The sequence below is a fragment of the Cariama cristata genome, unplaced genomic scaffold (assembly GCF_000690535.1).
Source record: "Cariama cristata isolate BGI_N322 unplaced genomic scaffold, ASM69053v1 scaffold21023, whole genome shotgun sequence".
Classification (NCBI taxonomy): domain Eukaryota; kingdom Metazoa; phylum Chordata; class Aves; order Cariamiformes; family Cariamidae; genus Cariama; species Cariama cristata.
The window spans coordinates 46,883-61,915 of NW_009610520.1; the positions used below are offsets into that span (position 1 = coordinate 46,883).

Here is a 15,033-nt window from a genome sequence, read left to right on the forward strand (position 1 = left end):
TTTACCCATAGCTTCAGTGAACTCACGGCAGAGCCAGACTTTAATGGATTTTCAGTTATGTCCCTTAAGATTAGCCAACATGCTTTTCTGATAAGTGCTGGGAAATGTAAGTCAGTTGAGGAAGTTCTGCAAAATGTGTCAGAAGACAATTTCCTGATTTTAAAAAAAAAAAAAAGTGAAAAAGCAACAGGGTGGATAGTTACATTTCTAATGACTAACACGGAAGAAATCACCACAGACTCGAGACTTTCAGACTACTTGGATTAGGTGGTTTAAGGGAACTTACGCAGGTTTACATCCAAGTTACAAAAATTTGGAGGAAGCAGATTACTCATCAAATGGCCTGAGACATGGAAGTGAGATGGATGTAAAACATTCAGTTTTCTATGAATCTCAAACAAGAGTTATTACAAATGCGCCAGCAAATCAGAACTACTCCCCCAGTCCCCAAAGAGAAATCAGTGCCAGAATCATGTTGTTCAGCAACCAAGTTGGGACTGTCTGTAACTCATTCCCAAATCCTCAGTCTCACTCAGGAGCATTTTCTCCAGTGATAAGGCTTCATCAGGAAACACAGCTGGATGGAGGAAGGAAATTCTGAGAAGCAAAAAAAAAATAGTGGGGGTTCCAGGAAGTTCAACCAGATAGGAACTAATGGAATTTGTTTTTCTGTCTCCCCAGCTCCCACTGTTCCTAAGCAAGTGAGAAAATCGGAGGGAAAGTGGGGGCAAAAAAAAGTCTGGCAGATTGTACCCTGCAAAACAGGTCCTCACTGCAGGTCTCCAGAGATCATCATAATTACAATTCAATATTTTTCGATCACTTACTCTCCCTGGGAAAAACTGCAGACGTTTTCAATTCAGGTCCACTCTGAAGCCCAGCCATTGTTTTCTTCCCCCCGTTTTTTTGACTTATATTTTTTTTAAACAAAGGTCCCTGTGTAGTTTATTAAGGAGGTTTTAGTTGGACACATGATTTATCAAAAATAATTTTAAAAAAAAGTACCTTTATGTTTAAGATTCAGGAGAATTAAAGGTTGCAAGTGCCTATGATTAGTAACATATACCCCAGAAGCATCAAAACAACAGCTTAAACTAGCATCTTAGTCTTATTAGAGAAACTCCTTTCGGTCCTTAGGGGCAAACAGCATTTTCTTCCATATCCTTTGCAATTCCACTCTTTTGCAATCTTTACAATCCTCTAGCCAGCTCCCTCTTCTCTTGATAAGGTAGATAATCCAAATTTCAACATTCCCCCTTACTGCAGTAGTGTCACTGTGAAACTAGAGAAAAGATCCATTAGCCAGATCAGTCCTAGGCTACTGAGACAGTTAAAAAGTGAGTCTCAGATCAGCTCTACAGTTAAGACAGCTCAGATTAAGCTAGCACAAAATATCTGCTGCCAAAGACTACTCCACAGCCAAGATCATAAAACGATTGTTAATGACCAGACTAGAAAAGACTGAATGCGACTAACTGGAACAGTGTCTCTGTGACATATCTGATTTGTTGAGACACCATATATCACAGAAGCAGTTCAGAGGTGACATATTTTTGACAAGCACTTCAGAAGAGTCAGGATTATCTTGCTGGTCCAGAAATCATGTCACTTAGCCTTGAGCCCTTCCAGTAGTTTCCAGTCAACCATAAGCGAAGATGGAGTTTCCTGGGTTTTGCTTCCCCGGTTCTCCTTCCTGATCTTTAGGAACAGCTTGCTGTAACACCAGCCAACCAGCCAGATCTAGTACATCAGTGCCGATGAGCATCAAAGTAAAACCACTACCAAGATCTACTACACGTTAGGCCATTTGTAGAAATGGAAAAGCTCAAAGGCTGTGGGTACAACAGCTCTTAGGAATAAGAGAAGCTACACAACTCAGATGAAAAACCTGGCCATAATGCCATCAATGGCATACATCCTTAAACGTTCCTATAACTGCCACCATGTCTCTGATGCCTACTGAACTGTACATGATCACCCAACCGAGTCCATTTACGGTTTAAGCGTTGTGTTATTCCAAAATGTTCTATCTTCTGCTCCTTAAGTGACCTCTCTCACCCATCTACTGAATTTTGTCACAGGCTTACATCGGACGTTTTAAGGGAGGGAGAGAGTCAAAACTCAGTTGCACAAGGTCCTGAGCCACTTGACATTGCTGAACCTGTTTTGAGCAGGGCGACTGATCTAGAGACCTCCAGGTCTCCTCCAATCTCAGTAATTCTCTGATTCTATGAAAAGCAGTTCCTGCATCTTTCCATGAAGTTATACTCAAAGTGGTTCTGATCTTGGACTGAAACAACTAGAAATACGGGAAAAAGAATTATGCTGAATATCTTTGTCAAAAGATCAAGAGCGGAATGACAACTCTACTGTGAGCTGAGGATAGGTCATTCAGTTCAAATCGAATCTATACTGAATGATTCTCAAACTGCATCTCTGAATAAAGAAGAGGAATCTAGTACCTCAGAGCCTTAAATTTAGGATTTCAAGCTACAGTATCAAAAGACAACAGGTACTCCCACGTATCATCTCAGTTGTAACTACAGCCAGGAACCTGCAATCAGATTAATTGATAGTAGCAGTTCTGGCACCTATGTAAGTATGGAAGTTGTCCTCATCTACTTGAAACAGGGACAGCAGCATACAACCATTACCAACACTTGCAGGAGCTGCAATCAAAAGGGACTGCAGCCTACCACAGCCTGGAGGCATACCCCAGGGCTCTGATGGACACCAGGACTCTTCCTACATTATCTCTCCACAGGAACAGATACAAACAACTCACTTCCAGGGGAATGACAGCACTTTCCTGCTCCTGTAGTGCACGCTCTGCACATCAGGGAAATGCCCAGAGCCTAGGGATTTCAAAACAGAATGCAAACACATACAGAGAACAGTACCGCAGATCCTCATAGAGCAGTTCCATTTGTGCCACCTTAAAGGCCAGGCTCTGGAACATGATGGAAAGGGATCATGAGAGTTCATGGGTGCAATGAAATGAAATTACTCAGAGCTGGAGGGCCTGAGCAATGCATTTTTGTTCTGTGCAAACTCCACAGATCTCTGATCCATGAAGAAAAGGCGGGGGAGAAAGAAATGGTGCTGCCTCTGGTGTTCTGGCTTTCTCTCCCTGTGGCTGCTTAGCAGCAGAAGGTAGCCAGAAGATGACAATTCAGCTCCAAATTACATTACCTCCTGAAGGTATCTGCATGTGGAAATCTGGGTGCTTAACAGGGAACAGTCTGTGACTTTTTGCCAGAATCTTGACCCACTAGCTTAGTGTTCAATGAGGGGAAAAAAGGAAATCTGCACAGTAGCCATCAGCCAACCACTGCATCGGTCAGGGGATTAGCAAAAGCACGCACAAACTTAAACACCTTTCATAAGCAGCCATAAATGCACATGATCTGCAGTGTCTATCAACAAAAGAACAAATGCCCTGCAGGATAAAGTCCCAGAAGAAGCAACAGCGCTTCCCAAACTCATTCTTAGTTTCAAAAGATGCAGGACATGCAGTGAAAACAAGACCAACTATTTGGCACAACTCGTGGGTGGGCAAAATCTACTCCCTTAACCATAGCACTGTTGATTTGCACTAAATCCCTGTTTGTCTTGCTTCATATTGATCTGACAGCAAGGGAGCTAAGAAGTAGATCCATGGCATATTTAGGTGATCGGAAGCGTTAATTGAGGAGGTTCCAATGGTGCAAGCTTACCTACAGTATTTGAGACCTCCAACAGCTCTCACAGACTTTAAGTCCCCAAATGTTTATTTCAAGACAGTAATAATAAGCTAAGATGGGTTGTGTTGTGGCTGATGGCCTGCTCCCAAGCTCCTACCTTTCAAGCCAAACCATGTGACTTATAACAAAGGTTCATACTGTTTTTCAGTGGCAGACAAGACAGGACAGTTCTTAATTTGTTTAAGTTTCTTCTAGATGCCTGGTTTAATTAGCTGTAACTGTATTTTTGCAGTTTATAGAGAATAGTACTCAGAAAACAGACTTGACATTTTTCTCTATCACCAATAAAGCTACCGATAACTTAAAAACCTACAGCAGATTCACTGAAATTATAACACTATATGGGATAACGGCAAGATCAAATCCTTCAAATTTTTTTGGAAGGGATAATAACCTAGGAAACAAGAGAAAGGTGAAGCTACTTGTTTACCTGTGTCTTCATACTCTTCTGTCGCTTCCCAAATATGCAGGACAGGTCATCTTCACTGCGTGAAGAGAGATCCTTACCTGAAACGCGTAAGGGCAGGGAAAAAAAAACCCACAACTTTCACATCTGGTGATAACAGTTACATTCTGATAACACAAACTGTGACCCACAGAGACAGAGAAATTGTTTTTGGAGGTGAACAAAAATCAGAAGGAGAACGTTACAGACACTAAATGAAAGCTGACCATGACTCCCACATACAGTAGAAAATGTGTGTGTGTGTGTAGGGGGAAAGGCTGGTGAGGAGACAACCACAGTTTGCTGGCGTGTGTCCACAGGTAAACACTTAACAGCAGCTTGTTTCCTCTGACTTGACACTGCAATTGGTATAGCAAGATGAGGGAAGCAGCCTGCACTGCGCTAAAGGGAAAGAAGAGTTGTCATCTCCTACACACAAGAAAAGTTCAAGGAGAAACTGCACATCTTCGGACTCTCATGAGAATTCTCCATCTCTGACAGAGTTTAGGAGTTATAGCTCCTTCATACAGAAAAAAAAAAAAAAGAAAAAATCCATCTTTACTCAGTAGGGATTTTTCTTTGATTCATGAAATTGTTTCTGAAAAGCAACACCTCCATCTCTGCAACACACTGGATTATTCCGACTTAAAACAATTTCAAGGGTAAAGCAAAGATTTCTCTGAGTTCTGGTAGGACCATTATTCCCATCTGACTGTTGTGTGGCTAGCTGAATAGCAGACATGGAGCAGGGAGGCGAAAGCAGAAGGGTGTGATGTGGTATTCTGAGATACCAGTAAAAGTTTAGCCAGTTCCACAGTGCAGAAGCCTTTATATTGAGTTGTCCACAGCTTGTCTCAGAAAATTCTTTAAAAAAAAGTCAGCAAAAGTTAAAGAAACAAAATTAGCCCAGACAGGACAAGTTCTTAGGAGTCTGCTCGGGTCTTACTCTACTTGATTTTCTGATTCCAAAATCACTGACTTCAAAATGAATCTAAGCACTGGTAACGGACAAAAATAATAAAATCTGACTATACCACCCATTTCTTCTTCTCTGGTTCCTCACCACAGAGGGTAAGCAGACACATCAACCTAGAGGAGAAAGTATTACCCAAATTTCTGGTGTCTCACTGCCTCACATGTCCTTACCTAAGCAAGCTGGATGAGACTGATGGCTGTTTTCAGCTTTATCTTGGCTAAGACTTGGAACATGACACTTATAATCCTGCTGCTCCTCCTGTCACTCTACGCTTTCTTCCCATGCCTTCCCCACCCCTCCAAAATAAATCCTCCCCTCTTTTTGCATTCTCTAACAGAAAACCAACTCAGCTGACAGTCCAAATCCTGCATCACAGTGGAACAGCTACTGGAAAAGCAACTGAAATCACTGCCTTAATCTCATATTGGTGTGTATTTCCCAGATCCAAGTGTGGCTGCTAAGGCTATGTGTGGTGCCTATGTTCCTCCAGCAGGGAGGCTACAAAACAGCACCAGAAACGGAAGCTGCATTTTCTATCGCTGCTGCTCCCTTCTCCCGCTTTTGTGTGAGCTTGTCTTGTTTAGTCTAAAAGGAAGCAGGATCGGATTGGAACAACAAGAGCCACAACAACATTAGCCTTTCTCAAATAACTTTTCCTCTTTTTCTGAAAAAGGACAATTTCCCTGTTTTAGACCACAGAGGGTGCAATCAAACAGGGGCTTACCTTATAGAAACACTGCAGCCAAACAAATAAAGGATATTGTTAATATGAAAGCCTTGCTCCATATTTTACATGCTCAAAAGGTGTTTCTTTTTTCTCTATATTTAGTAAAAGGCTAAATCTAAATCAAAATAAATCCTCTTTCCTACTACCTCAAACAGGCCATGGCCTCTGTACTTGCAAGCCCTGAACCAATTTAATTGTTTAATGTCATAAAGTGGCATGGTCATCTTAACATGTTTGACTTCAAGGCCGAAGCATTTATTCAAAAATCCTGAATGTCTGTATCAGAATTTGGCCTCTATTCAGACGCCAATTACCTCTGGTTTTGCAGATGCATTTGCTATCAGAAAACATTACACAGAGCTTTAAGTCTAATAAATCAGCAATTAGTGGAAACCAATCCTATCCATACACTGAAACACGCATATACACACACCATGTGCACATGAGTGTGTGAAAGGGGACCGCAACCAACAGAGAAATAGAGCAAGGGATTGAACAATTGTCAAGAGCCAAAACCAGAGATGGTTGAAATAATGTCATCACTTTAAGAAAGAAAGAAATTACTAAACTCCACGAGTTCTTGATATAGTTTTTCTGGTCAACAACCACTGCCCTAATTTATCCAATAAAGTATCTGGTAGATGTAAGAGGGCTTTCCTCTTCCTGCATTGAGGTTTAATCTGATCACTGATCTTATCCACATGATCTCTTAGTAGGGGTTATTGGAGATTGCAGAGGATAGTACCGTGCAGATGCCCAAGTAACTCTGTTATTACCTTTGCCTCCCACTCCCATCCCCTGCCCACGCACGGATCACTCAGAATATTCGCTATTCCTTTATTCAGCTGATGGTTCCTTCAGATAGAAATTTTATTCAACAACATCAGCCTAAAGCCATCTAAAACTGTCCAAAGTAAAGAAGAACAGCACATTATAGCTTAAGTAAGTTGCTGCAGGGGGTATTTCTAAACCAAGATTTCACTTGCCAAATTTAGACCCCAGAAGGCAGCAGATCACCTTGACACGTTTCTTTTTCCTAATCTCGGCTACAGCTTATGAAACAACAAAACTCCGCCTACCTTTTGCAAACTTCATATAATGGACACGTTTCTTGGAAGATTTGGATTTTTCTTCAAGACTGAATGTTTTCTTCTGATTATTCAGTGAGGACTCTAAAAAAACCAAAAAAACAAACAGGTTCCACCCCTATTAGAGGCACTCAAACCACCAAATTCAAACATCAGTGTATTTAACTTTCTCTCTCAAAACCAAGTCTCAACAACATACCACAATATATTACTGAAGGACATATGGTAAGTTTTGTCCGAGACACGTTACTGCTTGATTATTATTTTTTTTTTGCCACATCCCCTTCCCTTCCCATTTTAAATGTAATGTAATTTGAAAAGACAGATACAGGTACTCCAGGTCACAGGCAAATCCATTTCTATGGTAAGAAAAGAATAACAGGTCAGGGTTTATTGTGCTGTTTGTTACAGCACATCTGTACCAAATATCTCCAGTGCTAGAGTCTGAAAAAGATGTAAGAAATAGTACAAAATAAAACAGTGAAGCTGACTGGGTAGAAAGAAAAAGGGAAAAAAAATATCAGACAGGTTTTCTACTTCTAACACTACACGAAGTGCCTCTATCCGGACAGAGTCTTGATACATCTGTGTAAGGAAATTAAACGGTGGCAGAGCTTTTCTGTCCCTGAGGCCAGCTACAACAAATTGCCACATCCATATTATTTAATTTTCCTAGCTTCCAGGAGAGGGGCTGCATCTGAACTGTCTACTGGGAATGATCTCTGGGATTGGTTAAGTCCCAAATTTACTCAGGAGTTGTTTGGGAGAATGTTAGATCGTGCAGGTCAAAACCATGTGAAGGATTAGTCTAACTATTTAACAGTAGAGATATCAAGTTCCTGTGCTGTGGCAGGTTGTTTTACTGGTACACATGTACTCTTTGCATCCACAGAGCCTGTTAATTTACAAGAAATTCTCAGGAGGAAGTAACCTGCTGTCCAGTTAATAACTACTTTATTAGTCCTATCCTGAAAAGAAATAGGCACCACAGGATTCTCTGCTCTGTAACTCTAGAAAAAGCTACTCCAGTGAGATTTACCTTTTTTTTCCCCTCCCAGTGGCAACTGGGATGGGTAGGGAAATCAACCCATACCCTGAGGGCCAAGTTGAATCACTTTTTTCATATAATCCCACCCCTGAAAGCTCTGCAGACCAAGCTTTTCTGACACTGGAAATACAGGACTTCACTGTTTGATAGGTAGTGACACCTGATGACAGAGTCATTGACCTAAAAATGAAATCCACAGCCTGCAGTGGGACAGCCGACTACCAGAAAGCAGTCTGAGATCTACTCTTCCATTTACACACTAAGCCCTAAAAAGAAGAGGAAGGACTAGTAAAACCAGTTTTAGACGGAGTTTACAGTCAACTTGAAAATCGTCAATAAAAAGGGTCTAGGGGGAAAGTAAGCATCACAACTAAAACATCCTGACCAGAGACGAGGCGCTTTGAGTCAGCTCACCGGTACAATCCACTTGTACTGAAGTGAACATTACACAGCAAAGGATTTCCACAGGACTTCCTCCTCCACTTTATTCTTACAGCCAAAGGGGCAGCAGCACCGCCTTGTGCCTTTAAGGAAGAATTTCACCACTGAAACGTGCTGGTACTTGCAATGGACAGGTAGGTACATCCCTGTGTCTTCTAGCGATTGGTAAATCCTCTGACAAACCGAGCAAGCACGGCAGGAATATTAATGTGCTTTTTAAAGCAATTTAGTCATAGCAGTAAAGCCATATGTCATTTCTATAGCAAATCTGATACAGACGAATATTCCAAAGCACATTACAGACGCGGCGAGCATGTTGTTGCCCCATTTTACAAATGGGAAAGGGACAGAGTCATCATCACTTCATATCCCGGCAAAAGAGTAAGGAATCAAAACTCCTCACTAGGTGCTCAGCTAGAAAAAAAGAAAAGAAAGCTAAAACTATGTACATCAAGGCTATTTGAACGTTGGCATACTAGCCACCACAAGGCCCTTCGTGCCCAATCTCTAATTGCAATCCAACTCTGGCAACTACACCAGTTATTTAAGAACAATGAAGTTTTTCAGCTGACTTTTAATGCAATTTGAAACTGGATGACGGCCAATAATGTAATATTTGATCCTGTAGCACAGCGGCAGTCAGAGTTATCTGGATGAGTTTTGCCAGCTTAAACAATTGCTAAAAAAAAAGTTTCAGAGCAATCCTTGCAGTCTGAAATCACCAAACGTGTGATTCAGACCAGGAATTTTCAACATGCACCCAAACTTGTCCTCAGTGATTGAAAACTCTTCTCCCAACTCCTAAAAAGACCAAGGAAACATAACTGAATAAAACAGGGAGAAATACGGTTTTCAGAGGCCACTTTGCATCAGTAGAGATAACCCAGGGACTACTGCAGAGATTTAGGAACAAGACAGCCTTGCTCAATGAAGCTGCCTCTGTGCTGACTCATTGTGTCCTTGGGCAAGTCATCTCAGCTCTCTGCTCATCAGTTTGCAGGTTTCCCACCAGTTACACCTAACTGATCTTCCCATGGCTCAAGTTGGAACTTGGGTAGGATTTAGTTATAGAAGTAGAAAGGAACTTTTGGAATTTAAATGCTATTCCACCTCTTGAGGACTTCAACTACAGCACCTAGCACTGTGTGGCCTCAGACCATGATTAGGGCTCCAACGCAGAAGGATAACTTACAGAGCAATTTAAAAAAAGTGTTTTTAAAGCATCAAGTTCAGAACTTTAATTGTAGTTCTCTAGGATTAGAAATCAAGTTTGATCCTTCTTGTTAACTGATTTCATTCCTCTTCTTTCTGCCTTTCCACTCCTAGAAAGCCTTCTGTGCTCAAATGTTAAGAATGAATGAATGAACAGTTGCTAAATTCACTCAGCTGGCAATTCTGCCACTAGCAGTGTGTAGACAGACTGCTGTGTCCAAACAGAAGTCCTTGGTTTAACAACACTCCACAGAGAGCTCTTTAGATATATGATCAGAGTTTAAACTTCAGTCTAACTAAAGGAGAGGTGATAAACCATTTGATGTGCACAATTCTTTCTGTAAGCTCACACCCACCAGTTTTGCGTAACTTTATTTTTACAAATCAAGGTCAAACTGTACAAAGCTTTTCAAATTAAAAGACTTTAAAAATAGCCCTTTTGGGAGAGTTGTGTAGTTTCCCCACTTATGTGCTCTACATCATGGCTACAAAAATCACATTATACCACACTCAAAACAGAGATGCATAACTCTGAGTCAAAAGCTAAGAAGCAGCTCTCTGAGGACAGGAAAACGAGGTATTTTAGAAACCACAAGAGCATGGAAGGCAGGTGTGACAGTTCATTAGTAAAACGAAGGCAAATGCATTACAATGGTGAGTGCGATTTTGTTGTGAGCCTTCATACCAGCTCTGGTTGCTTTATAAAAAAACAAGTGCTCCTGTAGTACATCCCAGGAAAAGGTCCCCCATGTTCTGGTCCTGGATAAAATGAACAAGTTCAAAATTTTATGTTTGCTTTCCCCAACAAAAAGCCTTTAATAGAGGTCTGAGTGAGAGCAAAACTGATCCACTGAGATCTACATATCCAGGCAAACATGAGCATGGTCAAGGATGGCAACATGTCCTGTGGCTCCCACTAATTTTGGGGGAGAAGGGGGAATTGTCAACCTCAGCAAGGAGCTTATTAGCAGCCCAAAGGATTGGGCCTCAGCTAGTCTTTTAAGACAAAGAATGGAAACTCTGCTAAGCTTCCAGCATCTGATTGAGCGAAGCATGAACCTACCTGTTTCACCCTGTCCATGGCAATTATTCAGTTCAGCCAGAAGCTGGTTGAAGTCATCCTGATGAGCAATCCAGTTGTCCTGTAAATATCACCCACATGAATACAAGGTAAAAGTCTTCAGAACTAAAAGAAGTGTTGCTAAAACAGATATTAAGACTCTCCACTCTAAGTAGTAACTTAATTGTACATACTCAATCCTTGTTGGTGGGAGGGACTCCCAGAAGCTCCACAGGTGGCAACACTAACAACAGCTCATTACAGTCACTCCAAAGTGCAGAAATTATAAGGGTTCCATTTGCAAGTCTTTAAACAATACTGAGCTGCTGCTGGCTCTGCGTGTCCCCCATCTGTGCAAGGCATTTTCAAAAGTAGGCAGGAAATACTAGTGTGACTTTTCCCAGTAAAATGACTTAAGATGTTGATTATGAGACAAGCACCTTTAGGACCATGTTCTGCTCTGCCTATGTATTTGAACTCCAGTCAGAATGGTGACTGTATCAGCAAGGGGGACAGAAGGAATGAAGCTAAGCAGGGCAGAAGACACAAGGAGAAAGCAAGTATTTCAGTGATTTGCTTGGAAGCAAAAAAAAAAAAAGAATCTCTAAACAGCCTGCTCCCAGAATTCACTGTAACCTTTCCAAGCAAGTATTTACTCCTAAACACCCAACAAAGCAGTAAAACTCCAGGTCAAGAGTTTCTGCAGAGACGTTTGCATAGGTACATGCTGTCACCAGATGTGACTTTCACTAACGTCCCATTACAAAGATTGTGCTTTAGCTGAAATGGGAACCATTTCCTTATCTGAGTCTAGTGCTCACCTCATAATTGATGGTTGCTCCTAACCCCAGCATGTTGTTTTTCACGTGAACCTTGATATGTTCTGTATTTCCTTGTTCCTGAGCACCAAGACCCTAAGGAGGATTTAAAAATGTAAGGATTTTACAGCAGTGACTAAGCAATCAGAGCTTTTGAACTCTAAGACAGTTTGCAATGAAATACAGCAAGAAATCTCAACTTACTATTTATTTTCTTGCCTGTAACTGAATTCATCCACAGGCACTAGCACATAAAACATTAAGTTTTTTTAATTTATTACTTAAGCCTCCAGCAAAGTATTATAAACACTAAAATAGCAACAACATTAAGTAGTTGGGTGATTAATCAGGAAGCCACCTGACATTCCCAGGCAAGTCCAAAGTGTTTACAATTTTAAAACAAGACACTACATAAAAAAAACATGCCTCTCACCAAAATACCTCCATCACTGGGAAGGCACCTGCGTAATGGCTGTAAGACAGATGTCACACAGAACATACAATACAGAATGAAGTTATACGGGGGGCGGTGCAGGGAGCAGACTGGAGCTAGCGAGACATTAAGAACTTCTTCCATCTCATTCACGCTCATAATTTGATGAATATATTGGAGCAAACAAACACTGGGTTTGTCTATCCTAAAAACTGTACTCATTCAAATCTGGGAAGCAATGTGTGGGCCTAGTATTTTTTTTCTTAACTGTATGATCGGGGCGGGGGGGCAAGACAAAGCATTTGTTTTAAAACTTTATTCCTGGCATCTACCTCCTTTTTCCCTAATCTGTCACCAGTAACAAATCATCAGCTAAGTGTATGGCTCTAATAAACACGTATGTGGTGGAGTAGTGGAGCAAAGCCCTGTGGATAGATTCTGGGCATATCTAACATTTGAAGGAAAGAGGCATATTTGAAAAAGGCTGTTGCTATTACAAATCCAGTAGAGTTTATTTGGTCAGTGGGGTGGAAAACTTACCTTAAAACTTCTGATAACCAAAAAGTATGTGAGCAAGCAGGACACTTGGCTACACATCCTGCCATGACCCAATTCCAACACAAATAATAACAGGACTAGCGTAAGCAGCTTAATTTCACTGAACAGATGGGCTTTTGCTCATTAACTTGATCGAGCTAAGGTTCCATTCGTCTGAGTTTGTAGTGGAATGGAGACATAAATCCTTCTTGAACAGTCAGAACGGCCGTAAAGGAAGACCTGGTAGCTCAAGTAGGAAACTTACTGTTGTGAAGAAGATTTGGGGGAGGGGGTGACGACAGAAAACAACATGAGGCCTTCCTTTCATACCCTGACACAAACAGTGTTCATAACGGCAAAGGTGTTACCTATAGCCAGAGAAGTTGGCTGCCTAAAATACAATTATGACATTTAACAGCATTTTTTCTACTCTGGTTTACATATTTATTTTACTCTTACACACATAAAACACCTATGCATACAATTTACATAAAAAGACAGTACTCAAGCTCCATACTCTTAACAGTCTGGCCTAAAGCCTAGCGAAACGAATGCCGGTTCCTTCACTTCAGCAGTCTTTGAATCTGGTACCACTGCTTGTTCGTGAAATGAGAGGCAATTAGAGGCCTAATTTATACATGCTAACTGTAAGACAACTGAGGCAACAGCTGGCTGCACTGAGGAATCAAAGAGCAGGCTTATTTTTCTAAGTTTTAATGCATTCATAGGATTGAGAATGATCCTAATTTTATTCCTGTTAAAAAAAGGCTGGGAGAGGAAATCTAGGAGAAAAATTAAAGAAGTATCATCGGGGTTTTGTGTGCATTCGTTTCATTAAACATGTTGACATCCAGGCCCAAATCTCAGCTTTGCTGAGGCACCTTTGTGGAAGTTAAAATGCTTTTAAGGAGCAGCTGCGAAGTCTGCAGCTGCCTGCACTGACCTAGAGATTATTCTTAGTGCCAGAAACCAGTCACCTTGCCCCACAGGTACAGGCTGGAGCTGGGAAGGAATACAGCTCACATAACACTGCATTTTGGCCATTCAAGGAACAGATCAGAAGTAACCTTTAAAAACAGGTGAAAGATTAAAGCAGGTCCTGGAGTTGCTTTAAATGGTATCAAAAGCCGGGGAGAGAACTCAAGAGTATAAAGGCAACTTAAAGCCTTTAACCATTACCTGATGTAACATGTCAACTCCTGCTCTTACATGGGGACATCAATTTGTCAAAGATAGGAGAAAAAAACTGGAAAGCAGGACAGGCACAAGCAAGGAAGTACCTTTAGAACAAACTGTAAAAATCTAATATTGCTCAAATTCTTTGTATGCTTAAGAGAATAAATCAAATAGAAAGAACACAGTTGTTTTAAACATTGAGATTGAGAGTTTCCTGGCAGTCTTCCACCCTTCAGCTAGACAACTCTTCTTTAGATCATACCTTTCCTTTGGACCAGCCCATCTTTTCCAGCATCTTCTGGCCAAATTTAGATTCATCTTTACTCCAAGCGCTATTTCGTGGATCCACAGACCACTTCTGCCTTCTACGGGCTAGAGCAGGAAGGAAAAATTCAAACAGACTCTATTGACATTTCCAGAGTGTTCTTATTATTTAATCAATTCAAGAAAAGCTCTTCACTGCAAAAAACCCCAGAACTTATGCCAGACTAAACAAGTTTGGGGGGGGTTAATTTTACTAAACCTTATACTGCAAAAAAAGGTTAGTGAAAATATTAATTATTAATGTGAAGAATGCCAAAGTAAAATTGCTATGGAAGTTGTCATCCCTAAGGATGGGCTGTAATTCTGGGAAGACTTTAAGGATTACCATTTAGGTGTACAAGCCTAAATTCCATATTTATACCAACTTTGTTTTATGTCCGGCTTCAACATGAAATCTACAGGGGATGAGACTACAGTGCTGGCTTTCCCAGTTTTGGAAAATATTCACCAGCCAGTCTTCCTTTTAACCAGAACATAGAAGTTTTTATATTTGCCTTCCAAACAAAAGCCAAATCAAAAATCAAACATAAGTGACCAGAAAAACTGAATTACAGAATACAAAACCAGTGGGATTTCAGCTTTTGGATTTGCCACAAAATCGTTTATTTGGAAAATGAAAAGTCACCGGAAATTATTGCAGGTGTTAAGAGATCCAAATGAGAATCAAAGCTCCTTTGTCCTATGCAGACTACTAAAGAAACCACAGTCCCCCAGGCCCACATGCGTGCGCTTGCCTCTATCATCAGGAATAGCTTCATTGAAATCAAGGAAGAAAAGCTAGCACAGTTAACCAGTCACTTTAAGTGTGCACCTAAACACATGCAGGAAGACAACCTAAATAAACAAGACAAACAAAGAATGGGAGACAGGAAGATTACAAACTTCATTAAACACGATGGGAAACGTTGGATCAAAAATGACCGATTAACCCAAGGCCATACAAAGTCAGTGAGAAGCCAAGTCCACCGAGGCACTTTTAACATAATCAGGAAGTCATCTTTCCCT

The 15,033-nt window shown here is 40.9% G+C and overlaps 1 protein-coding gene across 1 annotated transcript in view; it reads right to left on the reverse strand.

Annotated features, from left to right (window-relative positions):
* The window catches only part of PINX1 (PIN2/TERF1 interacting, telomerase inhibitor 1), a 56,465-nt gene that overhangs the window by 38,913 nt on the left and 2,519 nt on the right, over positions 1-15,033 (reverse strand). Inside the window, exons 2-6 of the mRNA XM_009697919.1 lie at positions 13,967-14,076; positions 11,562-11,654; positions 10,744-10,822; positions 6,971-7,063; positions 4,174-4,250 (exon numbers count right to left, since the gene is read on the reverse strand). Of these exons, the coding sequence (XP_009696221.1) occupies positions 4,174-4,250; positions 6,971-7,063; positions 10,744-10,822; positions 11,562-11,654; positions 13,967-14,076 (452 nt within the window). The remainder of the gene's footprint in view (positions 1-4,173; positions 4,251-6,970; positions 7,064-10,743; positions 10,823-11,561; positions 11,655-13,966; positions 14,077-15,033) is intronic.